The sequence below is a fragment of the Polypterus senegalus genome, chromosome 2, assembly GCF_016835505.1.
Source record: "Polypterus senegalus isolate Bchr_013 chromosome 2, ASM1683550v1, whole genome shotgun sequence".
NCBI classification, from domain to species: domain Eukaryota; kingdom Metazoa; phylum Chordata; class Cladistia; order Polypteriformes; family Polypteridae; genus Polypterus; species Polypterus senegalus.
In genome coordinates, this window is record NC_053155.1 from 106,771,811 (window position 1) to 106,799,327 (window position 27,517).

The 27,517-nt window shown below is 37.6% G+C and overlaps 1 protein-coding gene across 2 annotated transcripts in view; it reads left to right on the forward strand.

Annotated features, from left to right (window-relative positions):
• zmp:0000001236 (mastermind-like protein 2) overlaps positions 1 to 27,517 on the forward strand; it is a 345,085-nt gene that overhangs the window by 307,905 nt on the left and 9,663 nt on the right. For both annotated transcript variants that reach the window (XM_039744326.1, XM_039744327.1), the window contains one exon: positions 27,262 to 27,423. In XM_039744326.1, coding sequence (XP_039600260.1) covers positions 27,262 to 27,423 — 162 coding nt within the window. The remainder of the gene's footprint in view (positions 1 to 27,261; positions 27,424 to 27,517) is intronic.

The window sequence follows — 27,517 nt, forward strand, 5'->3', positions numbered from 1 at the left end:
TATATATATGGGTGTGTATATATGTATGTATGTATATATATGTGTGTGTATATATGTATACAGTAATCCCTCCTCGATCGCGGGGGTTGCGTTCCAGAACCCCCCGCGATAGATGAAAATCCGCGAAGTAGAAACCATATGTTTGTATGGTTATTTTTATATATTTTAAGCCCTTAGAAACTCTCCCACACTGTTAACATTATTAGAGCCCGCTAGACATGAAATAACACATTTTAGTCAAAAGTTTAAACTGTGCTCCATGACAAGACAGAGATGACAGTTCTTTCTCACAATTAAAAGAATGCAAATATATCTTCTTCTCTTCAGGAGCAGAGAATTTCAGAGAGAGAGAGCGCTCACAAAGAAAAGCAAACAATCAAAAAATCAATACGTGTGCTTTTAAGTTTGCCGCGGCATTTTTTAGAGGAGCGTCAATATCTTCTGAGCAAACAGCCTCTGTGCAAACAGCCACTCTGCTCACATCTCCTCCGTCAGGCGCAGAGAACGTCAGAGAGAGAGAGAGAATGCGAGATTAAAGCAAACAATCAAAAAATCAATAAGTATGTTTTTGGAAGCACCGCGATAAAGCGGCCGGCATTTCTTAGAGGTGCGTTCGTATCCGCTAGGCAAACAGCTTCTGTGCCAACAGCACCTCTGCTCACACCCCCTCCATCAGGCGCAGAGAATGTCAGAGAGGGTGAGAGAGAGGCAGAGACAAGCAAACAATCAAGCTACGCGCATATCTTATAGCATTGAGGAGTTTTAATTAATATGTAATACATGCTCTGATTGGGTAGCTTCTAAGCTATGGCGTTATTTCAGTGCCACTATTCTGAGCGCACGTAAAAAAATATTGCAAGTGCAAGTGTTGCATTTTGAGGAGAAATTTATTTTGAGCGTACAAAAGCTGAATTTGAGTGAACAAAATTCATTGCTGCGTGCAAAAAATGTATTTCAGTGTTTGCACTTATCCATATACACACACACAATAGCACCCCTCTCGCTCAGTTTTTCATTTAAGCTTGCTTGCGGAATGTGTTGCTTGCGCTCACAACATTCTCTGCTGCAAGCGCTCAACTCTGTACAGCGTTATAAGTGTGCCACAAAACCAACCAATCACAGACTTGGTTTCAAAAATTCTGATTGGCTCTTACGGTCTCCAATCAGCTCGCTAACAGTCCGAAATGTAGCTAAATCCAGCTAAACTCAATTAAACCCCAATTTGCGGATAATATCTTTAATTATTTTATTTTAAAATATATTATTTGTTAAGACTATCGTTGGTGTAGTATAATGTAGTTGCATTATACAACCATGCCAGCTAGCGAGCTGATTGGAGACCGTAAGAGCCAATCAGAATTTTTGAAACCAAGTCTGTGATTGGTTGGTTTTGTGGCACACTTATAACGCTGTACAGAGAGTTGAGCGCTCGCAGCAGAGAATGTTGTGAGCGCAAGCAACACATTGCGGCAAGCGCAAATGAAAAACTGAGCGAGAGGGGGTGCTATTGTGTGTGTGTATATGGATAAGCGCAAACACTAAAATACATTTTTTGCACGCAGCAATGAATTTTGTTCACTCAAATTCAGCTTTTGTACGCTCAAAATAAATTTCTCTTCAAAATGCAACACTTGCACTTGCAATCTTTTTTTACGTGCAGCTCAATATTTTTTTTATGTGTGCTCAGAATAGTGGCACTGAAATAACGCCATACTAAGCCATCCGCCAATAGTGTCCCTTGTATGAAATCAACAGGGCAAACAAACTGAGGAAGCGTGTAGCATAAATTAAAAGACCCATTGTCCGCAGAAATCAGCGAACCAGCGAAAAATCCGTGATATATATTTAGATGTGCTTATAATTTAAAATCCGATATAGTGAATCCTTGAAAGTCGGCCTTGATATAGCGAGGGATTACTGTATATGTAGATCTGTATATATATGTATGTATGTGTCTGTGTGTATATTTATATATATTTGTGTGTATGTTTGTATGTATGTGTATATATATATGTGTATGTGTGTATATATATATATAGATATGTGTATGTGTAGATATGTGTATATGTAGATATGTATATATGTACATATGTATATGTATATATGTTTATATGTGTGTGTGTGTATATACAGTATACAGTATATATATATATATATATATATATGACAGCAACACTCATATTAGTGACAAAACAATTACATTGACAATCATGTTACGTTATTTTGAAAATGTTTCCTTTTCTTTTTCATAACTTCTTTAACACACTACACCCCAACAATCACAGTCCTGGCCACAAATGCCTTCTTCGCGGGCCGCCTCCACTCTCCTTTCTTGCCTTGTCCTTCTTCCACCCGACTCTAGCCTCGAATGAAGGTAGACGGCCCCTTTTATCCAGTTCCCAGATGAGCCCCAGGTGTTCCCGGCATTCCTCCCTTGGCCACGCCCCAGCGTGGTGGAAGTGCCGGCTGTCCTCCCGGCAGCTCTCCGGGTGCCGTCCTAAATCTTCCCCCCAGCACTTCCTGGTGTGGCATTGGGGCGCCTCCTGGCGGTGACCACGGGCCCCTACAGGGTGGAGCTTCCATGCCCTGTACCGGTGGTCCCCAGAGCAACCAGGAAGGCGGCCCCCACGTGATCCAGGGTGGGCTTTGACCCTCTTCTGGTCCCTCACGGTGTCCCGGCCGGGTCGTTGCCCCTGGCATCCCTGACAATATATATACAGTGGTACCTTGGTATACGTCCTTAATCCGTTCCAGATCCTTGGACTTATACCAAACAGGACTTATACCAAACACATTTTTCCCATAAGAAATAATGGGAAAATGATTAATTCGTTCCCATGAAAAAAAAATCCTATTGTTATTGGCAAATTATACCTTGATGGGGTTGTATAAAATTATTTAAACACTGCTTAATACTAAAATACATAAATACAAAATCAATTAAATGAAATAAATGAAAATGACTTGTCCGATAACAATGAGTTTAATTTTACTGCACAACAAAGGAGAGCGTTACAGCTCTTCCAAAGGAGCCACTTCAGGCAAATGTGAGGCACTGCCGTTCTTCTTCTTCTGGCAGTCTTCAATCCAAATCCCTAAAGCAGATTCCATCCAGACTACTGCCTTATTACATCCACTTACAACTCGTTTTGCACCCTGGTTAAAAGGACACTGCGGCCGTAGATCTTATATTCCTTTCCTACTTTTTAAATAAAAAGAATCGTAGCCTTCAACAAATCCAAAACGTTTACCTTTTCGGCAATCATTAACATCTTCCGTTTGCACTTGGGCACGGGCCCCTGAAGCAGTAGCAGATCGTTTTGGAGCCATAATGAAGGGCTTGACTATGCACAAAGATAAACACAAAAGAGCACAAAAGTTAACTCTTTACACAGCGAAACACGTTGATGCTGAATGAGCGAGATGAGACTTCCTGGTTAACACTACATTCAGCACGCAGGAACTTAACTGCGTGCTCTGATTGGTTAGCTTCTCAGTCAGGAGAACTTAACTGCGTGCTTCATCCGCCAATAGCGTCCCTTGTATGAAATCAACTGGGCAAACCAACTGAGGAAGCATGTACAGGAAGTAAAAAGACACATTGTCCACAGAACCCGCGAAGCAGCGAAAAATCAGCGTTATATATTTAGTTATGCTTTCATATAAAATCCACGATAGAGTGAAGCTGCAAAATTCGAAGCGGATATAGTGAGGGATTACTGTACAGGTTAAAACTTTTTTTTTTTGAAGGCGCGCGCCCGGTATACCACACGTGTTGTTCTAGCACACGGTCGTATTCCAAACAAAGGTCGTATACCAAGCAAAATATTTAAGCCTCTAAACAGGACGTATACCAAGTTGGACTTATTCCAAAGCAGACGTATACCGAGGTACCACTGTGTATATATATATATATATATATATATATACACAAGACATTACCAATTCAAGACACCATTAACCTGACACTGTGCAAAATGCCATACAAATACAACAGTTTCTTGAGCAAAACATTTACAAACTTATGTATATACACTGGCCAGCTGCCATCATCCAAGTCTTTATGCTCTCCAGCTCCTTTGCCACCTGGTAAACACATCCAGTACTCCTGTGCATTCCAGTGTTCCTGGCTGATTTCCTCCTCTTTGCTACTATGGAAATACCACAGAGTGTGAGGGATTTTTCAGTTGTACGAGGTCTGGTTACAAACATTTTAATAAACCGGTTCATGGCAAAAGGATGAGCAGAAATCCTGCCGAATATGCCATTGTGGCCAGTTGAGGGTGTTAGTGATCCCCCAAAACTCAGATACAGATGACCCAACATAACTTCTTCCTTCTCTCCTCTACTCACATTGAGTATCACCCGCTGTCTCTCAGCTCTGATTCCACGCACTATGACAGTGGGCTCCTTTTAAGGTGGACCCAGGAGCACTTCTGGTGACATAATGTGGTCAGTTGGAAGTATTTCCAGGTCATAATAAAGCCAGGGATGTTGTCTCCCAGCAGCACCCTGTATCGTTCCCCAGGGATTCCTTAAGAGCTACACTTCCAGACTCCAAACCCAGTGCAGCCCTGGGGATGTCCAGAATGAGGGACACTGCCACCTAGTATATGGTTCAAATCGCATTCAGGCATCTGAATCAGAACAGGAATCATAAAGCTTCCTGGCTGGGTATTGCCCCCATTTGACGTATCCTTCCATTATGGCATCACGGTGAGGTAAGGAATCCACCTCTGTCGGTGGGGGGGCATCCATTCGTACTCTTAGGCACCTACAAAATATATACCGGTGTGTATATATATATATATATATATATATATATATATATATATATATATATATATATATATACATATATATATATATATATATGTATACATATATATATATATATATATATAAAAATGTATATGAATAAATACACTCACATCAGTGGGAGTGAGTTTTTGTATGATTGCTGAGCTATTCACCTTCATGTACATATGAAACTGGCTTCATACTGACACAGGACTGTGCAGTACTACCAGGGCAGCCTTGTACCAACTTCTTCACACCCAACACATTAAAAAAAAATTCTGAAGATGTGTTAATTTCAAAGGGTTTTCCAATAAGAGTGACATTCACTTTAGCTTCCAATGTAAACCCTGGTAAAAAAATGCTGATTCTAGTAGTGTATTTTTATAAATACATTTTTATTTATTTGTTACCGGGCTGCTAGTACTCTACCAATTCTAAATTTTTTTTTTAAGAAAGATATATGAGCCTTGCTATGAAGCAACATTATTATAAAGAGTATTTATTATTTGTAAAGACCCATTGAGGAAATGTATATAGATATACTATAGACCTGGTGGCTCTTGTGAATAACCATTTTTATATTTCACAAACTCATACCTTCATATGGGAACAGATGACAAAGCTAAAGGGGTAAAAACCCATCTAAATTGAAAAATCACACAATTGTCAGGAAAGCTGAATATTATTCTTTATTGATCATCCTCATTAAAATATGTCATGTCATCTTCATTGGCCCTTAGTGCCCACAAAGGTACGGTGGAGGACAATCTGCCATTTACTTTTTATATACTTTCATTTTTCCAAAGCACGTGTATGGATGTGGATTCTTTGAGAAAACTTTAAAATCTACAATGACATTTACAGTTTTAAGGATTTTTCAAAGAATTTTCAAATAGTTTAGAATCCATATATTTTATAAATACAGAAACTATTGTCATATGTTTTTGTGTTAATATTAGAATTTAACAAAGGACTGGCTTAATTATAAAAACTGAACTTTTTAGGTTTTTTTTTTGGTTTCTTAAATATTGGTATCTGCTCTTTGTATCTAACTCTGCTGGTGTTGGTAATTGTAGCTTTAATGAATCTTTTTTAATTGTCAAGAGTTATTTAACTTGATGGGTATTTCATCAATATTTGGTGAACTTTTACAATTCGAAAAGTTATATTCTAATATTTCAAATTCACCCATCAGCATCACACCATTAATATGACTTTCTAGTACACATAAATTGCCACTTTCGCTGACAAATTCAAAACTTGAGCTCCCCAAACAAAGCCCTACACCTCAGACAACTAACTCTTGCTGTTAGCATGGCCCTGCCCTATTTATAATGCATGGACAGCATTCAGGGGTATACAAGGGTGTATCAAAAAGTAAAGGCATTTGAAAAGTACGTGGTAAGCACAAGTATAGAAGCTGATGCAATACAACATGTTCACAGTTGCTTAATGTAGTTCGAACACCACAGCCCAGAGCTCTGCCGTTAGTCTAGCTGAAGCCAAGGTCAAATGAACATGGACGATCTGCAGGGGGATTGTACCATAGTTGAACAGTGCATTGTAATGTGATTTCTTTAATTCAAGGCAGGACTTCATCATGAGTATGATGTCAGGGCCATTTTAGTTGTGCTGAGGGCAATGATGTGTATATAGTAAACAAATGGCATGCCATTCAGGTTTTGTGGAAGGAGTTTAAATAGTGTTTGACCTCTAAATCTCAACACAAGAGGTCAGAGTTGGATGACCAAAAACTGGAGGAGTGAAAATGTAATTTATCTAAAGCAGTGATATAGCAACTATCTATTTCAGTTTTCTTTACAAACAAAATAATATACATGATTTTCACTGGACATTGCAATTCTGCTTTGATCAAAACTTGGTCTGCTTAGCAGTATCACAAATCCTTTTCTGTATGAAGAACATGTACAACTGCAGCCTTGCAGTTGCCTGAAGTGCCCTCTACGTCCAGCCAACTTGTGGTTACACAAATAGCAGATTCATGCATATCAAGCTGGCTAAACTGCATGATTGATCATGCCCTTGAACTTTGTATGACAGTTTTGAAACAATTAGCCGTTACACAATTTAAAACTTCTCAAATAGATGTCAGAATTCCAGATGTTAAACTGCTTAGTAGCAATTTGTCCTAGGACACTATAACAAGCAAGACACAACATTGGAAAACAGAAGAACCCATGATTTGCTCAGCCCTGGCTTTTCTCCATCTCACAAACATACGTGTTTAAGGTTAGTTTAATTTAGCCCCACATGAGACAGTATTGGTGTGTCCGTAAATCTTTACTGCTGTGGACTGGTGTTTGACTGGGACCTAGGTTTCCAGACCACTGCAACCCCAAACTTGGAGAAGTGTAAGTATAATTTGTAAATATTGAAATTGCAATTGATTTATATACTGTATAATAATATATGGATAGCGATGTAAAGTTTTGCCAAATCAATATGCGGACAACCATTTTTTAGATGATCTGCTGTAGCAACCGCTAACGGGAGCAGCCGAAAGAAGATAATAATATATGGATGGATGATTTGTTCAATGAAGTCTCATTTTATGAAGTAATTTCCCTATCATACACCTGTGGTGGTCTGTGGTATAATATATTGTATTTGCTGTACTATTTATTAATGTTCAAACCTAATTACACCTGCTTGGGTCTGAAGATGTTATGGTGTCATATTATGCTTTGATAGTTGGTAAATATAATATTCTCCAACCTGCTTAACTAAATTCAAAAAGTCATGGAGAGTGGTTTCAGTCCCAGCAGCACCGGGCACAATGCAGTCACTCCAGCACACACTCCTGCTCACTTACAACAGGCCAATTGAAATTTAGCAGTTAACATAACCAGCACATCTTTGTAGATGGTAAAGGTAAACTGTTCAGTTTGAAGGAAAAAAAACAAACCAACAAACAGCACACATACAGACACATTGGGAAAACATGGAAACTTGACACCCACCAAAACTGGGTTCCACTGTATCTCTCCTTTGTTTTGTACTGAAGAAAAAAAATGTCAGACACAATTTTTATGCTTTTACATTTGTTAATGTTTGATTAAATAGAGAAGTTGGATTTCACTGTAGGGAATTATAAATGTCATTATATACGGTTCTGGATTGAAGAGTTTCTAATTGCTAGTGTTTACTCCACATGCACAATCTATTTGATGTATTTAGTGTCTTAATTTTTGTGTAAAATTCAGAATGTGTGTATAAGATCTCAACTTGTGACTTTCTCCTCATGCAGTGTTTAGTGCAGCCTCTCGGGCAAAGTTCCTTGTCCCATTTGCCTCCAATAACAAAATGCACTAATTATGCCAGTGGACTCCTTTTTTATTCCTTGTCTGGGCTGTAACTAGATTGGGTGGTCCTTATTTGAAATGTCATGCACTCCTCTGAATTTGCCATGATCCCTCTGAAGTGTGTCTTGGTTTTTGGCTTCTTCCTGATGAGAGACATTGAAGAACAGACACCTGGGGCTTTTATACACTTTCCAAATCTGGGGCAGTGTCATGGCAGGGGACTTAACATACTCCTAGAAATGCCAAAGCCACTACCCAACTTAATCTCCTTATGGCAAACCGAATTAACATTTAGAGATATCTCAAAATGAATTTCAGATATCTTAAAATAATTTCCTTCACATTTTAAGATATCTGCAATACATATTGAGATATCTCAAATGCATTTCAAGATATCTCAAATACATTTTCAAATATCTCAAAATAATTTTGTCTGCATTTCATGATATCTCAAATGAATTTTCAGATATTTTAAATTGACCTTTCGTGCATTTTAAGATACAGTATCTTAAATGCATTTCAAGATATCTCAAAATCATTTCCTGTAAAACTGCCTATTATTTCAATGGAACTTCTTGTCTGTTATAAGATTAAAATATATTTGAGATATCTTGAAATGAGCAGGAAGGGATGCTGAGATATCTGAAAATGCATTTGAGATATCTAAAAATGGATAGGAAGCTGTTTTGAGATATCTGGAAATTTATTTCAGATATCTTCAATTGTATAGTAGATATCTGAAAATGCTATTGAGATATCTTGAAATGATTGAGTGCCCTTTTAAAGATATCTTAAAATGCATTTTAGATATCTTTAAAATACAATTTGAGATATCTTGAAATACATTGTTAGATATCTGAAATGGAGCAGAGACCCATTTTAAGATGTAATGAAATTAATTTTAGATATCTAAAAATCTAAAATGTATTTTAGATATCTCAAACAGTGAATTTTAAGTTATCTTAAATGCTTTTTGAGATATCTTAATTATATTTCGAGATATCCTAAAATATCTTCACACTCATTTTCAGACATCTCAACATAACTTCCTGCACATTTTAAGATATCTCAAATCGATTTTCAGATATCTTAAAATAACTTCCTGTGCATTTCAAGATATCTCAAATACTTTTTGAGATATCTTAAAATAGACAGGAAGTCCCATTGAAAGAATAGGAAATTTTACAGGAAGTGATTTCAAGATATCTCAAAATGCACAGGAACCTATTTCGAGATATCTCGAATTGCATTTAAGATATCTTATAATGCATTTCAGATATTTTAAAATGTACAGCACATCATTTCAAAATATCTTGAAATCTATTTGAGATATCATAAAATGCTTTTTAGATATCTTAAAATAGATGGATTTTTAGATATCTGTAATTCAATTTGAGATATCTAAAATGCATTTCCATATCTCCTAAAAAAAGCCATTAGTTACAATATTAGGCTACCACAGGCTCAATTGAATGTGTTTTTATGCATTTTAGTATGAAACTTTAAAATTAACGTTTTGCTTATAAGGGTGTTTTTTTTTTGTCTCCAGCTGCATTTTCTCAGTTCCACTTGGAATTACTTCTGTCACCAGCACAAACACTCCCCAACCCCCAAGATGTCATCCCCCTACCCCACCCAGGGTCTAGCGAGACAAGAAAGCACAAACTGTACATAAGAGCGAGAGGCCTCCATTCAGTTTCTCAAGCTTGTCTAATTGGCTCATAGCTTAACTGCTTCAAATCTTTAATTCAGTTATTCGGTTCTTTTTCTTTTTTTTTTATTTAACATTCCACATGATTGTGATTTTATTACTTTCTTACAGCCTGTCCACAAAATGCCTCTTCCATTGGGGAAAAAAAAAAAAACTACATACTGTATGTGCATAATGTACTGTGGATATTGATGTTGTATTGACAACTTTCGTGCTATTTATGGGTTACAAATGGAAACATCCTACTGATAACCTACTCAGTATCATGCTGTCTGTATTACAGTATCACGTGTGTAATTATGTCTTACTACTACTACTGCTGAAACTGTTTTTCCTTTAAGCTTTTCTGCCTTGCCCAATGCCAGCTTTCAAGGTTATGAAGTAAAACTGGTTTAATGCAAAAAGACAATTTCAACTCTGGAATTCAAAATCAAAATGAATATTATTATTATTATAAATATGGAATGCCAATGAAATCATTGTAGAATATTTGACATCTCCTAAAATGAAAATTATGCTACTACTGCTATCTACATTGGACCAGTATGAGTGCAATGCTGCCAGAAAATGCTCCAGTTTGCTGCATCCCTAATAACTGGATTAAGGGGGCACATTCAATGGATTGGTGGATGTTATTGTTTGTGTAAAATTGCACAGCAAAACAACAAGTCTAATTAGCAAAATAATAAAAGTGAGCATGCTGTTGAGATCCAATTCATCAGTGTATCCCCTCTGTTACTCAAATCTAACTACACCTGTTTTGGGTTATCCTTTGATTATACCAAAATAAAACTGTCCAACAGAAATGAGTAACAATGCAGTGGTGGACAGAGGGGTACATAAATATTTAATTCTGACATCTGAAATCCAAGCATCCAGTTCAATAACCTTGCTCTACTCACACAAACCCTGTACTCCTTCTTTAAGACCACTACTGACAGCTCTACACACTTCCAAATGTACAAGCATTTGAAAGCCATCAGTCTTTGCATTCTCACCTTGCTCATGGTTAACACCTGTGCAAGTGAAAAAAGAGAGAGAGAATGAGGAATATGCACATTGAGCCCAAAAAAGAAGCAGCCATACTGAGCCTTGCCCAGCTGACTTGCCCAACAGTCTTTGGGATGAGTAGAAAAAATGGAGCACCTGGAAAAAATGACTGTGCAGCCATGGACAGAATGGGCATGATTTCAAATAAAGAGTGTCCAGACTGAGATCTGAACCCATTTCTCTGAAATTCTTTTTATTATTCTTTTGTAACTCTAGTTTAGCAATTATTATTGTAAATAACTTTGATCTTCTTCATGTGTGAAGACATTGCATACAAATAAATGTTGTTACTGAAGCAAAGTTAGCACCTTATGTGTAACCTGACACTCAATGAAATGGAACTATATTATTAACCTAATTTTCTTTTTATTTTGGCTGCTCCTGTTAAGGGTCGTCACAGCAAGTCATCTTTTTCCATAGCTTCCTGTCTTCTGCATTTTCCTCTGTCACACCCACCACCTGCATGTCCTCTCTCAGCACATCCATAAACCTCCTCTTACGCCTTCCTCTTTTCATATTGCCATCCCTAGCATTCACACCAATACAATCTCACGTCTCTGGTTTTGTCTCCAAACCATCCAGCCTGAGATTACCCTCTAATGTACTCATTTCTCATGCAAATCTTAACATCTTTAACTCTGCCACTTCCAGCTTGTGTCCTGTTTTTTGGTCATGGTAACCCCCTATAACCCATATAACATAGCTGGTCTCACTACCATCTTGCAGGCCTTTCCTTTCACTCTTGCTGGTACCTGTCTGTCACAAATCACTCCTGACACTCTTCTCCACCAACTCCACCCTACCTGCACTCTCCTCTTCACCTCTCTTCCACACTCCCTGTTAGACTGTACTGTTGATCCCAAGTATTTAAACTCATCCACCTCCACCAGCTCCACTCTCAGCATCCTCACCATTTCTCTGACCTCCCTCTCATTAACACACATGTATTCTGTCTTGGTCCTACTGATTTTCATTCCTCAGCTCTCTAGAGCATATCTCCACCTCTCCAGGGTCTCCTCCATCTACTCCTTGCTCTTGTTACAGATCACAGTATCATCTGAAAAACATCATAGTCCATGGGGACTCCTGTCTAATCTCCTCTGTCAACCTGTCCATCACCATAGCAAATAAGAAAGGGCTCACAGCTGATTCCTGATGTAATCCCACCTCCATGTTGAATGCGTCTGTCACTCCTCACGCAGACCGCACCACTGTCATATTTCCCTGGTACATATTGTGTACCATTCTTACATACTGTACTTCTCTGCCACTCACGACTTCCTCAAACAATACCACAAGTCCTGTCTAGGCACCCTGTCATATGTTTTCTCCAGGTTCGCAAAAACACAATGCAACTCCTTCTGCCCTTCTCTATACTTTTCCATCAACACCCACAGAGCAAACATCACATATGTTGTGCTTTCCTGTCATGAAACCATAGTGCTGCTCACTAGTAATTACCTCCCTTGTTAATTTAGCTTCCACTACTCTTTCCCATAACTTCATGCTGTGGCTGATCAGGGGTATCCCTCTGTGGTTACTACAGCTCTGCATATACCCTTTATTCTTAAAAATCAGTACTAGTGAACTTCTTCTCTCAGGCATCCTCTTCCCTTTCCAAGATTTCATTAAACAATCTGGTTAAAAACTTCACTGCCATCTCTCTCAAATACTTCCATGCTTCCACAGGTATGTCATCTGGACCAGCAGCCTTTCCATTCTTTATCCTCTTCATAGCTTTCCTTTCTTCTTCCTTGCTAATCCATTGCACTTCCTAATTCACTATCTATGCTTTCCCCTTCCACCACTTGCAGTCTCCAATCTGCCTCTGACTGACTCTTCTGCATAGGATATAATTCACCTGTGCATCTTGTTCCTCCTTCTTCTTAAAATATGTATTTATCACAGCCATGTCCATCCTTTTCGCAAAATCCACTACCATCTGACCTTCTTCGTACCTCTCCTTGACACCATACCTACCCATCACCTCTTCATCCCCTCTGTTCCCTTCACCAACATGTGCATGAAATCCGCTCCAATCACCACTCTCTCTCTCTCTCCCTTGGGCACACTGTTCATCACTTCATCCAGCTTACTCCAGACATCTTCCTTCTCATCTTTCTCTTACCCAACTTGCAGGATATATGCACTAACAACATTCATCATCACACCTTCAATTTCCAGTTTCATGATCATCACTCTGTCTGACACTCTTTTCATCTCCAAAACACTCCTGACATACTTTTCCTTTAGAAACCTCCCATCCACACCATGGTAGAACAATTTGAACATGCCTCCGATACACCTGGCCTTACTCCCCTTTTATCTGGTATCTTGCACGCACAATATATCAACCTTCCTTCTCTCCATTATATCATACTGCCAACATTCAAAGTTCCAACCCTCACTTCCACTCTCCTAACCTTCATCCTCCTTCCTCCTCTTCTTCTCCTTCGGCCAACAGTAGCCTAGTTTCAGTAGTGGTGGTGGCCATTGTTAATCCGGGCCCTGACCTATCTGGTATGGAAATCTGTATTGTTGTCTGCATATTGATTTGGCAAAATTTTACACGAGATGCCCTTCTCCCCATTTATCCAGGCTTGGGACTGGCACGAAGAAACACACTGGGTTATATTATTAACCTAATGAGATCTGAAAATAGATTAGGTATACTACACCAAGTTGCCCTACATGCCACATACTAAACTGTATAACTTGGAAATGTACAAAAAATCAAGTACTGTATATACCTTATGTGTTTATGAAATTACTGTATATGAAAATATTAGCTTCTCCATACCAAGGCTTTTAGGCAGACATTCTCCTGTGGGTATGTACTGTATCTAGTAATTAATCTTGCCATGTGATCAATGGATTTGAGCCACTAAAGCACTGGACTTTTATTGTTATGGTGCCATGTTCACTTCCCACTACTGATTGTTATGGTGGCATGTTCACTTCCCACTGTTTGGCTCTTATTTTAAAATAAATACATATAAACTTGATCAGTAAGCCTTTAAAGCATCTTATGACTGTATACACTATAAAATGGTACTATATAAAATAATGACAAAGAAAGATACAGAATCGTGTTTGCATCCTTTGCATAAAAGTCTACCATCCCCTAATATCATTCCATGGAATGTCCATTATTTTGTAAAACCAGCAGGTACTGTGTTGTACAGGCAAGTTCTATGTGGAATATAAAAGAAAGGAGGAGTGTTTTAACAGATGCTGCACCCTCCAGCTTGCGGGTTGGTAGTCTGCCAGCTTGCTTTTCTGAGTCTGCTGCCATAACACATGCAGGCCAGAGCAAGAAAAGGCTTAATGATTAATTACTACCACCTCCGCTCCTCCTAAAGTCACTGTTGTTGGATGAGTTTGTTAATAAGACTTAGTTAATACACTAGCATTTCACACACCAACATCCTGACAGAAGTGGTCTTAGGTGGTAAAGAAGTCCAAAAACCATTTTTAATCAAACATACTCTGTAAAAAATCACTGGCATCTAGAAAGCAAAACTAGGTCCGGAGTTCAACCCCAATGGGACTTATCTTTTTCATTTTATTTTATACTAAAGGATGTAATTTGATACTGCCACTTTCCAAGTGTGTGTGCTCCTATCGTGTGTGGCTAAAAGAAGAATGTCAGCTGTTTGTACAGGCTTCTAATGTTCTTTGGCTGTCTCTTACTAAAGAATCACAGTAATGACAGTGGCTGTAGTTCATGAAGAGCACCCTTTAACTTAATACACTGCTGCTCAAGTGTCATGAAAGTGCAAGCTTAGCATGGTGCTGGAGTTTGGGATTGGGCCAATAAAACTGATTCCTGCTGAGACCTATAGTGACTCAGTTATTTTGTTAATTCAGTATCCACCAATCCAGAATCTTGAATTAACAGGACCAATGAACTCTTCAGCTTTGGATTTATACCAAGGAATGATATTTAGTGGGCATGAGAGTTTGAATACAGCAATAATATTCAAAGTCATGTATTTAAAGTGGGTGGCACAGTGGCGCACTGGGTAGCGCTGCTGCCTCGCAGTTAGGAGACCTGGGTTCATTTCCTGGATCCTCCCTGCGTGGAGTTTGCATGTTCTTTCCCTGTTTCTGTGGGTTTCCTCTCACAGTCCAAAGACATGCAGGTTAGGTGCATTGGTGATTCTAAATTGTTCTTAGTGTGTGCTTGGTGTGTGGGTGTGAGTGTGTGTGCCCTGTGGTGGGTTTGTTTCCTGCCTTGCACCCTGTGTTGGCTGGGATTGGCTCCAGCAGACCCCCGTGGCCCTGTAGTTAGGATATAGCGAGTTGGATAATGGATGGATGTATTTAAAGTGTGTAGTGGTAGTCCTAAAGTTAACACACTTATCCAGATCTTCCCAAAATAACTGAACAGTAAGAATTTTTTCTTGCTCTGCATTGTGCTTGTCTTTTACCAATTTGAAAAATGAAACAATGAATAACTTAATCAGCATTAATACTAAAAATTATATTTTTAAAGAAAAGAGTGCAAATTTGAAAAGAAGTAACACTACGTGGGTGTTCAGTCTTACAATTAACCACGTTCTTAGTCAGGACTCTAGCTGTTATCTCATCTACTTCTGAGAAGTAACAGCAATTACTATATATATATATATATATATATATATATATGCAGTATATATATCTATACTAATAAAAGGCAAAGCCCTCACTGACTGACTGACTCACTCACTGACCCATCACTAATTCTCCAACTTCCCATGAAGGTAGAAAGCTGAAATTTGGCAGGCCCATTCCTTACACCTTACTTACAAAAGTTAAGGTTTCATTTCGAAATTCTACGCGTAACGGTCATAACGGTCAACAACGTCCGCCATGTTAAACTTTCTTATTTATGGCCCGATCTTCTCGAAATTTGGTAGGCGGCTTCTCTGCACTAACCGAAACCAATGTACTTACTTATTTCGGTGGTAAGACGCCACTATCAGCCGCCATATCAAACTTTTCAACAGTCTTTGTTACTTATGCGCCCATCTTCAAGAAATTTGGTACACGGGTTCCCAACGCCAAGTGAATCCTACTACGTACATATATACGTCCATAGCCTGCAGCTCGGTCACCATGTGAGGTGGTGTTGGGTCTCCCATCCCAACGCCTCCCACGTTGTTGGCTGCCTGCCTATATAAGACCGTCCGTCGCTCCGGTCTCTACATTCCCTTCCTTGCTTCGCCACGGGATTCACGTCACCCTACTGATAACTACAGCCTTTTTGTTTAATCCACGGCTTCTCCGTTGTTTTATTGTTTGTTTATTACAATTATAGTTATTGTATAGGTATTTTAGACTTACTTTACATTGCTCAGGTACCCATTTCCTTTATCATTCCAACCCCCATTACCATGTCTATCAAGGTGATCACTATCGATCAAAGAACTGTCACTTACCGAGTGGTTTCCATGCCCGGAGATGGCACCTATCTTTTCCATTCTCTTTGTTACATATTGCACGGCCATATCAGGTTCACTCTTGATATCTGGAGGAACATTGTGTCTTATGTATTGAATGACTGGGACAGGTTCAAGGTGTGGACTGATGACGGTACAGGAGATAATTATACTACACAGGAACACTATAAGAGTGAAATGCTTAAGCCCTTCACCTATGGTTCTGCATGTAAGTTGATGGCTGCCGCTGAATTGTTCGGTTGTCGTTTTCAAGTGTACCAAAATGGCCAAATATTTTACACCTTTCGACAACCGCCAATGCCTCTTAAACATCTTAGATTCACAGGTGACAATTTCAGTAGTGGACACTTTGATGTTTATGAATGTTTAAACTCTCAAAAGCTGGATGTGATTTTATCGATGAAACCTGTTGTGTGCTTACAACGCTTGACAGATGCCGAATGTCACTTCAACACAACAAATCCTGCAAATACTGTCGTAATTGAAACAAACCATGAAACTCAAACCGATTTTGACAGCAGCAATCCAAGCTGTGAGGTTTGAGACAAGATTACTGTTCACATGGCCAACTGTAAGTTGCATGCTCAAGAGTAAGCTCAGTGCACAGCTTGGTCATGTTACAACCGGAGGGCCGAACTGACAACATGGTATACAAAGAGATCCTTAACAAATAATTATAGGCATATTTTCCCTCAGTTTAAAAAGGTTTAATTTTCTTCTTAATTAAAATTTTAATGCAAAAGCGCGGGTATTTTGCTAGTATATATATATATATATATATATATAGATATATATATATATATATATATATATATATAGATATGTCAGCAACACTCATGACAATGACAACACAATTACATTGTCAATCATGTTACATTATTATTAAAATGTTTCCTTTTCTTTTTCATTACTTCTTTAACACACTACTTCTCCGCTGCGAAGCGCAGGTATTTTGCTAGTATATATATATACAGTATATAGTAGTTACTTTATTATGAGTCTTGTTATCTAACCTCTTGTGTTCTTTAGTCAGTGTTTTTCTTGTTTTGCAGTATGCATACAGTAAGTATATGCTGGTGTTACCAATTGTTTCCATGTCTTCTCCAATGTGCAGATCCATACGAGTACAGGTACAGTGACTTGAATGAAGACTGCAGCATAGAGTTAAATAAGCTTACAGTGACATGACAAGAAAGGAGTTTGTTCAGCTGTACTTAAAAGTAGAGATTTAAGCAGATAGGTATTAATTGCCTCATTTTACCTTTATGGCGACTGGTTGAGTAAGGACCAGCAGTTAGATTTGTCAGGTTCATATCAGGAACTCAATCATCAGAGACAAAAACATTAATCAAAGTATAAATATAAAACCAGAGATCAAAAAGCCATAGCTCCTAAAAAATAAAGGTTTGCTCACAGTATCATAATCTCAGATAAATTGAAGACACTTGTATGCCAGTCTATTGATATTTTTGATGACATTTGCATTGCACATTCTAGATGGATTCCAGGAGCAATCATCATAGCAACAAGTGATACTAAATACTAGAAAATGTTGGAATGCAAAAATAAACAAAATGGTGTAAAGTAAAACAGAAAATTATTTTACACTTCTCAAAAGTATTTTTGGATCAAAATAAATGTTACTATTGGATTCTTCAAGGAACAAAAGAAACAATAAAGACAGCATCCATGTACTTTGTATAATTTCTTACCCAGCAGTTTAGAAACAATAAAAAAAAAACTTGCACTACAACAGCTAGGGGACATTAAATTACACTTGATACCAAACCGAGAAGGAGTGTGAGGTAAACCCAGAAGTGAATGCCAAGAGATAAAGCTGTAACACCCCTCTTTGTCATGTCTAGTCTAAATCAAGGTCAAGTGTTTGACAGAAGGTATTTTACAGATTTAGAGAAAAATGGTACAAAAGCTGTGCAACAATTTAAAAAGGTGGGCATGGCATTAAAAAAATTAAACAAGGAACAACATTCAATTTAATAACCAAATGACAACAAAAAGACAAAGCATGAGTTATCCAAAAACTGAGAAAAATAAAAACAAAACCACTGCAGTGCTTCAATATGGTAATATGTTGAGTTCAGGTGGAAATGTCAAAACCAAGCATTTACATGAGTTTGCAATTGGGATAGATGGAACAAGAGTGGCCTGATTGCATAAATATAGTAGTTTAAAGGGTGGACCAATTTATTTCATACTGAGTGAAAACTTAGTTTAAGCATCACCTGCTGCTAATATACATTTCTACACACACATGATAATCAGAAAGCGGAATGTTATAAGAAAGCACTATATACAGTATATATAAACTGCTCAAAAAAATTAAAGGAACACTTTGAAAACACATCAGATCTCAATGGGAAAAAGAAATCCTCCTGGATATCTATACTGCTATAGACTGGGTAATGTGTTAGGAACGAAAGGCTGCCACATCGTTTGATGGAAATGAAAATGATCAACCTACAGAGCCCTGAATTCAAAGACGCCCCAAAAATCAAAATGAAAAAATTATGTGGCAGGCTAGTCCATTTTGCCAAAATTTAATTGCAGCAACTCAAAATTGTACGCAGCACTTTGTATGGCCCCTGTGTTCTTGTATACATGCCTGACAACATCGGTGCATGCTCCTAATGAGACGACAGATGGTGTTGTGGGAGATCTCCCAGATCTGGACCAGGGCATCACTGAGCTCCTGGACAGTCTGAGGTGCAACCTGGTGGCATTGGATGGACCAAAACATAATGTCCCAGAGGTGTTCTTTTGGATTTAGGTCAGGAAAGTGTGGTGGCCAGTCAATGGTATCAATTCCTTCATTCTCCAGGAACTGCCTGCATACTCTCACCACATGAGGCCAGGAATTGTTGTGCACCTGGAGCCACTGCACCAGCATAGGGTCTGACAATGGGTCCAAGGATTTCATTCTGATACCTAATGGCAGCCAAGGTGCCTTTGTCAAGCCTGTAGCGGTCTGTGTGACCCTCCATGGATATGCCTCCCCAGACAATCATTAACCCACCACCAAACTGCTCATGCTGAATGATGTTACAGGCAGCATAATGTTCTCCATGGCTTCTCCAGACCCTTTCACTTCTGTCACGTGCTCAGGGTGAACCTTCTCTCATCTGTGAAAAGCACAGGGCACCAGTGGTGCATCTGCCAATTCTGGTATTCTATGGCGAATGCCAATCAAGCTGCATGCTGCTGGGCAGTGAGCTCAGGGCCCATTAGAGGACATGGGGCCCTTGGGTCACCCTCATGAAGTCTTTCTGGTTGTTTGGTCAGAGACATTCACATCAGTGGCCTGTTGGAGGTCATTTTGTAGGGCTCTGGCAGTGCTCATCCTGTTCCTCCTTGCCGAAAGGAGCAGATACTGGTCCTGCTGATGGGTTATGGACCCTCTATGGCCCTGTCTAGCTCTTCTACATTAACTGCTTGTCTCCTGGAATCTCCTCCATGCCCTTGAGACTGCCCTAGAAGACACATCACCCTTCTGGCAATGGTACATATTGATGTGCCATTCTGGAGAAGTTGGACTACCTGTGCAACCTCTGTAGGGTCCAGGTATCGCCTCATGCTACCAGTAGTGACACTGACTGTAGCCAAATGCAAAACTAGTGAAGAAACAGTCAGAAAAGATGAGGAGGGAAAAATGTCAGTGGCCTCCACCTGTTAAACTATTCCTGTTTTGGGGGTCCATCTCATTGTTGCCCCTCTAGTGCATCTGTTGTTAATTTCATTAACACCAAAGCAGCTGAAACTGATTAACAACCTCCTCTGCTACTTAACTGACCAGATTAATATCCCATAAGTTTCACTGACTTTATGCTATACTCTGATTTTTTTGAGCAGTATATATATATATATATATAGAGAGAGAGAGAGAGAGAGAGAGAGAGAGAGAGAGAGAGAGAGAGAGAGAGAGGTTAGGAGACTAACCTAGGTAAAACTAGGTACAGACTAACTAATAAATATTTTAATGTTAAATTTTAATGGTGAGACTCACATAAAAGTGTTTTACATGTTCAGTGCAAATTTTTTGAGAGACACTGTTCTGATGCAGTTGGAACATAAAAGAGTAAGTGAGTGCTAAAAACTTCCACATCAAAGGCATATCTCCTGGGACACAGGGAGTGCCTGCACAGACAGCAGTGATATTGCATATTGTCACCCAAAGCTCTGTATATTGTCCATCAGATGTCACTGAATTTCAGGCCCTGGAATTGCTTTGTATATGTTGTCCTCTACAGAGGATAGCTGTTGTTATCTCTTATGGTCTTATATATCTGTAGTTGAAACTCCAGAGCCCAGGATAAGGTCAGGGGTTATGATTTTGTTAAATTTGTTTTTTTTTTCTTTTTTACTACATTGCTTTCACAGTTGTTATTTGAAACTTTTGAGTTTATTTTTATTGATGGAAAATAAATAAAAATTTGATAAAAAAAAATGATTGAGTGAATACATGTATATTATGAATGTTTTGTGCCTCATGATATAAGTCCTCTATATTGCTCCTGATTTATGAAATATGCAGTATAGAGCTTTCCTTAAATATCAATGATATTTTCATTCTGTTATTAGTAGTAGTATAGTATTAATATTTAGTGCACACTATTTCATTGTCAGATGTCTGTAGTGTTGGTTAGAGTGCGTGTGCCCCATACTGCCTCTCTGCTACACCCTTTAGATTCATGTTTAAAACATGTTATTTACTGCAATGCTAAAGTTTTCTTCATCACTTAGAAGCCTCTAAGCCCTGAGCAGCGTTTAGAAGGGTCAGGACTATAAGGCCTCGTAATGGCTGCCTGCTCTTTATTTATTGTACTTGGGTGCCACTTTGCCAAGTATGATTCCTCTGCATTTCCTGAATAGCCTGGTAAAAGTGTATTGGGTTCATTCTCTTACTCCATGGCCTCATTAGCTAAGTTAGAGGACTAGGTGCCCACAGGATGGGCTGGATTTACTGTCCTCTTGTACCCTTCGAGGACACCATAACCCTTTTCTTTACGGTTGCTCTAGGGCAGGGATCACCAGTTCTGGTCCTGAAGCACTACCGTGGCTGAAGGTTTTTTTGTAACCATTTTCTTGATTAGTAGCCAGTTTTTTCAGCTAATTAACTTCTTCTGCACTAATTTTAATTGACTTGCTATTTAAGACTCAGACCACTCAATTGTTTCTTTTTTTTATTAATTAGCAGCCATATAATAATGTGATACAAAACGAGCCAACACTTAACCAGCTAACAAGTGCCCATCATACAATATCTTAAAATAAAGAAAGGTGAGATTTCAGTAGTGTTGGTCTGCTCAGGCCCACAAAACATTATGATGGTATTCTAGAAAAAAGAAAATCAACAGTTTTGGAAATGTCTGCTGTGGCAGAATGATTAAATATTTTGTTTTTGTTAAACATAAACATCAACTAATACTAAATTATCAAAAATGAAACACTACATTATGTCAGTTGTGAAAAAATAAAAATTACAGTTTCAAACTTACAGTACCCAGAAAAGTTTAACTATGTCTAAAAGTAACTTAAATAGCACAGTAGTTCATCATAAGTGTAAACTACAGTAAATTAAAAAAACACCCTGATTAGAAACAAATCATAATGTGCCTGAATATTCGCTATACTAAATTTCTCTAATGTGTAAATGTAAATAATACATTTTTTCAGCATTAAATGAAAATATAGTTTTCTGCATAACAATGGCATATGATAATGCTTAAAATACAGTTTGTGTAAATAACATACAGATCTAAAACATTTTCATTAATACTGTGTAGAGACTAGTGTAAACTGACCATCCAACTGCTTGAATGTATGCTGTGAGGATCAGTGAGTAAAATGGTACCTTAATAAATTTACTGTAACATTCAGAGTATGAAAAGGCTGCTTGATATTAATACTTCATTAACCTCCTCACATTGCCCTCTTACATTATATATCTATAAATATATTGTTACTTGTTGAATTTTGTGAATATTTCTTAGATGAATTATATTTTAATGACTGACTAATCAAAAAGATTCTATCAAAGCAGTTCATAAGATAAACTTGGAAAAGCTTACAAATTAAGAATTTACCTTGACACCAATGCATTTAAAATTAGTGCATTATAATTGACTTTAGAAAAGCATTATTTTCAACTGAGAGTACTTTTTGAAAAACACGTCCCCCGACCCCCCATCCAAGGTATATTTACGCACTGTGAATTTAATAAGTATGTCCCAGCAGGACAGGTGTCCACTGCTTTGTGTGTAATCTAGCCAGATACAATCACTTGGACTTCTTTATCATTTGGGATTCAACAATCACATGCATAGTTCATTGGGTTTTTGAATAGAAAGCATTCATATGAGGGTTAGTCTCAATTCTACCATGGATACCAACATTCACTGATGGCAGTTCAGACAAATCACAATGTGAAAACGGAAGCTTTGAAGAAGTACACCACAAGTCAACTCACCATGCTGTACCTCACTGATAACAAGACTTTATTTTCAAATGAAGGGAAAACAAAAAACTTCATTCAAAAATAAAAGCATGATTATGTCTGATCTTCATAATGTTTGTACACAGAATTCTTTTTTGTCAAGACAGCAAATGTGTTCGGACTATAGATTTAAGTTTTTCAAATCACAGTTAAAATTAAGCCACTCCTGGGTTTAATTATAAAAAGTTGGGAGAGTTTTCCTAATAAAAATTTCCAAATTGTCTTAATTTTTTTAAAAATCCTTCTGTATGCCGTCCAAAAGCAGATACAACCAGGTGGATTAATAGTGTATGGTTAGAATAAAATTAAACTGATGGTTTTTCATCTGACCATTTAAAAATGTGCTGCCTTTTGTATATAAAAAGGAATATTAAAGCAAATTGATTTGAGTACACTTCAGTTACTCAAGTGACTAAAGCTCTGTTTTAATGGGACGTGATGGGTGACTATCTACTTTAAGTTAACAGTAAAAGTATATCTGTCCCTGATACATTCACAATGCATTTCTATTTCTAATGAACTTGTTTAACATTTTCAAAACAACCTATTTACCATTATATCAGAATAGCAGTGGGGGGCATCCTTCTCACAGTGGTATAAATCATTTTAAATTAATTTACCATAGCTGATGTAGAATATTAAAATAGTCCTGTATGTCAGCAATTTTTGTGTGAGAACAGAGTCTCACTGTGAATGTGAATAAGTGATGAGCATTTAGCCAAGAGATAATATTTTCAGTTTTCTTTGTTTAGATAATAGGAGGCAATTAACTCTTGGGCACTATGGCTATTGGATTACAAATAATAAATAAGATGTATAATAATTCTTTAAAAATATAGTTTTTATGCAGTGTTATTTCAAAGTTAAAATTCCAAGTGTTAAATATTTTACATGTTTCTCACTCCTCACTAATCACTTGATTTTTACAACGTACATGGTGTTAATCTCTTACTTGGAAAAAAGACATCATTTATCTCATCTTGACGTTGTGAAAGTAGTACTCATTAACCAAAGCTACTGTAAGTTGCTAATGAAATACTGGCAGATGTCAACATACCAAACATGAAAAAAAAAAAAACATGAGTTAGTGATCTCAGTGTAGTGAACTAAAATAACATATGTGCTCAGGATGACAGACAGCATAAAAGCTTTGACTTATCAGAAACGGTGTGCAAATAGTGTATAAACGTTTTCAGTTTGCACTAGAAGGCAAAAACTTACTGTGTTTTTAAAAGAGCATATATTGATATTTTGAATTATCTTCCTATTTAGTTATCTGAATGCAAAAAAAGCAGTGTAAACAATTAAAGATTTTGTGTCTTGTCACATCCCAGGATACTGAAGGTTACTGAGCATGAAGTCTTCAGCTGTTTTCAATATTAGAAGAAGAGATATAAGCATAGTGGACAGTCCAATTGCAGCATCTGCTTTTAGCTACTTGTAGTTTTAAAAGAGAATGCATTTCTCACTTGTTCCAATTTAGAAAAAGATACCTGATAAGTAAAATGTCTAAATGTCAAAGGGAAATGGCACATGTACTGTATCTGCAAATTGTTTTTCAACCTAATTGTGCTAAAGTGAACCACTTACTATTTGGTGAACAATATTATACGGTAGCATAATGCTTAATTTGCTCTACTGTACCTGCCCTACTGTACCTGCTTGCCTGGTGCTTAGACACATTTTGTAGAGATGACCAGAATTTGCCTGTATAACAGAAGTGTTTTTTTCAGCACATTCTGCCTATCGGCCGTGTATTTAATCAGATACAATGGTGTATTGCTGAGAATATTCACATTTTATATTTATTGGTGATTTCTGGATGCCTTTGCCTATTCAGTATACATATAATACAATTGATTGGTGTATGTAAAACATTACTAGGCATGAGAGAATGAAATTCAAAGTAGAGCATGAGTACCTTAGTACTGCAATTCGTCCTTGGGATAAATTGGGAAATACAGTGTGACAAAAGGAGGTAGATGGTTAATAGTGTAAGTGAAAATATTCAAAAGATGTAACTGTATGTGCCTGATCTTGGACTGACAAACTATTTAAATGGCAGCCTCTGTCAGTTTGAACACACGTCACTTCTTTCTGGTAAACATATGTAGTTTTTGAATCTAAATTTTCCATGTTCAGTCATCTGTGCCTGCTGCACTCTGTATACAATGTGCTATATTGACACATTTTTGATGTTTCTGTACAAAGTGAGACTAACAAGAAATTTATTGCATTGTCTTGTAAAATGATAACAAATGGAATAAAATTCGGATGGTATGGTGGCGCAGTGGGTAGCACTGCTGCCACGCAGTCAGGAGACCCGGGTTCGCTTTCCGGGTCCTCCCTACGTGGAGTTTGCATGTTCTCCCTGTGTCTGCGTGGGTTTCCTCCCACAGTCCAAAGACATACAGGTTAGGTGCATTGGCGATTCTAAATTGTCCCTAGTGTGTGCTTGGTGAGTGTGTGTGCCCTGTGGTGGGCTGGCGCCTGCCCAGGGTTTGTTTCCTGCCTGTGCCCTGTGTTGGCTGGGATTGGCTCCAGCAGACCCCTGTGACCCTGTAGTTAGGATATAGCGGGCTAGATAATGGATGGATGGAATGAAACTCAGTACAGTTTAATTCAGTTTCATTGCCAACATGTTTGGCTAGAGGTAGATTTTAACCTAAGCTCCCTTGCTAGGGCACTGCAGTGAAGGCACCATGTAGATTTAGGATAGGCCAGAAGTACTGTATACTAAGACTAACTACTGCGTACTCAGATTATGATTTTACACAGTTACACACAATAAAACATGACAGAATTCTAGTAACCAAACTCACTTTAATATAACAGTTGGCATCTATTGTTCTGATTTCCTTTTAAACACTTCAAATTAATCCTAATGTTATCTTTGTTTTCATACATTTAAAAACTTACTATTCGGTAAACATGAATTACTTTCTTCTACACTAATGCAATTTTAGAAAATACTAATAAAATTCAAAGTGGAGATTAATCATAAGATCTAAAGAACTCATCTAGCACAGGCACACAAACCATTATTTAAAGAATCACAGCCAGTCACATTTTGTGGCCATCCACCCTGCTAATAAAAAATATGTGAGCTTTAAAAACTCCACTAACCTTTTTTCTTTTCATTCAGGTGAGCCATTGGTATATTTTCAATATACTATATCTGCTCTGATATTCAAAACCATTTCTATAAGGAATAATATGGTCTAGTTAGAAACACATGCTGTCACTCCATCCCTGTTTTATGCATTCCAAGATTCCATTCAGGAACATGATGATTGTTTGAAAAGTTAAGTCACTGAGATGTCTATATAAATAACCCATATTTAAAAGAACAGAAGAGCAGTCTTATGGTGCTTCATTTAGTATGCTACTATAACTTGTTAAAATATTAGGAAGTACTGTACATATCAGTGCCCTTCTGCATCATTACTTTTGGGGATATTTATTTTTTTTAATCTGTGCTTTGCTTACCTTATTTTGTTGAAAATCTGTGATTATTTCCCAGTACACCACTTTGTTTCCTGGGTCAAGTAATTGAAATCTTATAAGCTCTTCAGAAGAGAGAGAGAGAAAACTATAATTACTGAAAGGATTAGGTTGATCTTGTTAATTATTCAGTATGGTATATGTATTCTTCACCTTCAGTTTTCATATGTGGCATTATTTTAATAAATAAAAAAACAGTAATTTGCTAACATAAACCCACTGGGATAGTGTAGCTGAATATTTTTGTCTTCATATTCTAAAAGTTCTGTTTCCCCAATTGTCTTACTTTGAAAATAAACTAATTCACTTACAATGTTCTTTTTGTCCCTACAGTTTAATTATATTTTATTTACTTGTAACGTGTGGGCGAGAAATTGCATAATGTGACACTCTGTGAGATCATGCTGCCCTCTAGTGTATATATCTAGGCAAGGCAAACATTTCAGTTTTAATGAAAAGATTAGCTTACCAGAGACCAAAAGATATGTTCAATCGAAATGGCAAAGCTTTAAAATGTAAAGAAAAAATGGTAAGTAATAAAAAACTAGTAAATTTGAAGACTGGACTAAAATGAAGCTATATGAAGGAAGGCTTTACCATTAAATAATGTACCAATATGTATGGAAAATATGTAGAGACACACCTTGTTCTGTGTTGCTACAACAAAATTGTGATGTTTAGAAAGTAAATCTAAAATGTATCAGAAATTTCTGAATTTTGCTCACAGCTTGACTTAAAATACTTGTTTCTTCACTCAGTTATTAACTATCTTTAAGGAGAACTCATTGTGAAGTAAAATTAACCATTTTGCAATACTGTATATATAGTCTAGCTGTGTAATTGTAGCATTTAATTAGCTAAATTATGTAGCCAAACAAAGACTAATGTAATGGGGTTTTTTTTTTTTTTTTGCGTTAGCCTCAGCCCTCTCTGATTCCTGGATCCCACCCGCCTGCTGACAATGGCTTCCTGAACACCACTTCTCAGACGCAACAGCAGATCAACCATCAGAAAATTATGGGAAAGGCACAGGTCCTTCAACGCCAGTTAGCTTTACAGGCACAAATTATTGCTGATCCGGTATGAATCATTTTAATTTAATTATACAGGCAGAACAGCAAAAACCTCCCAAGTGTAAATCAGAAAGACACATGTACTTAGATTACATTCTTGC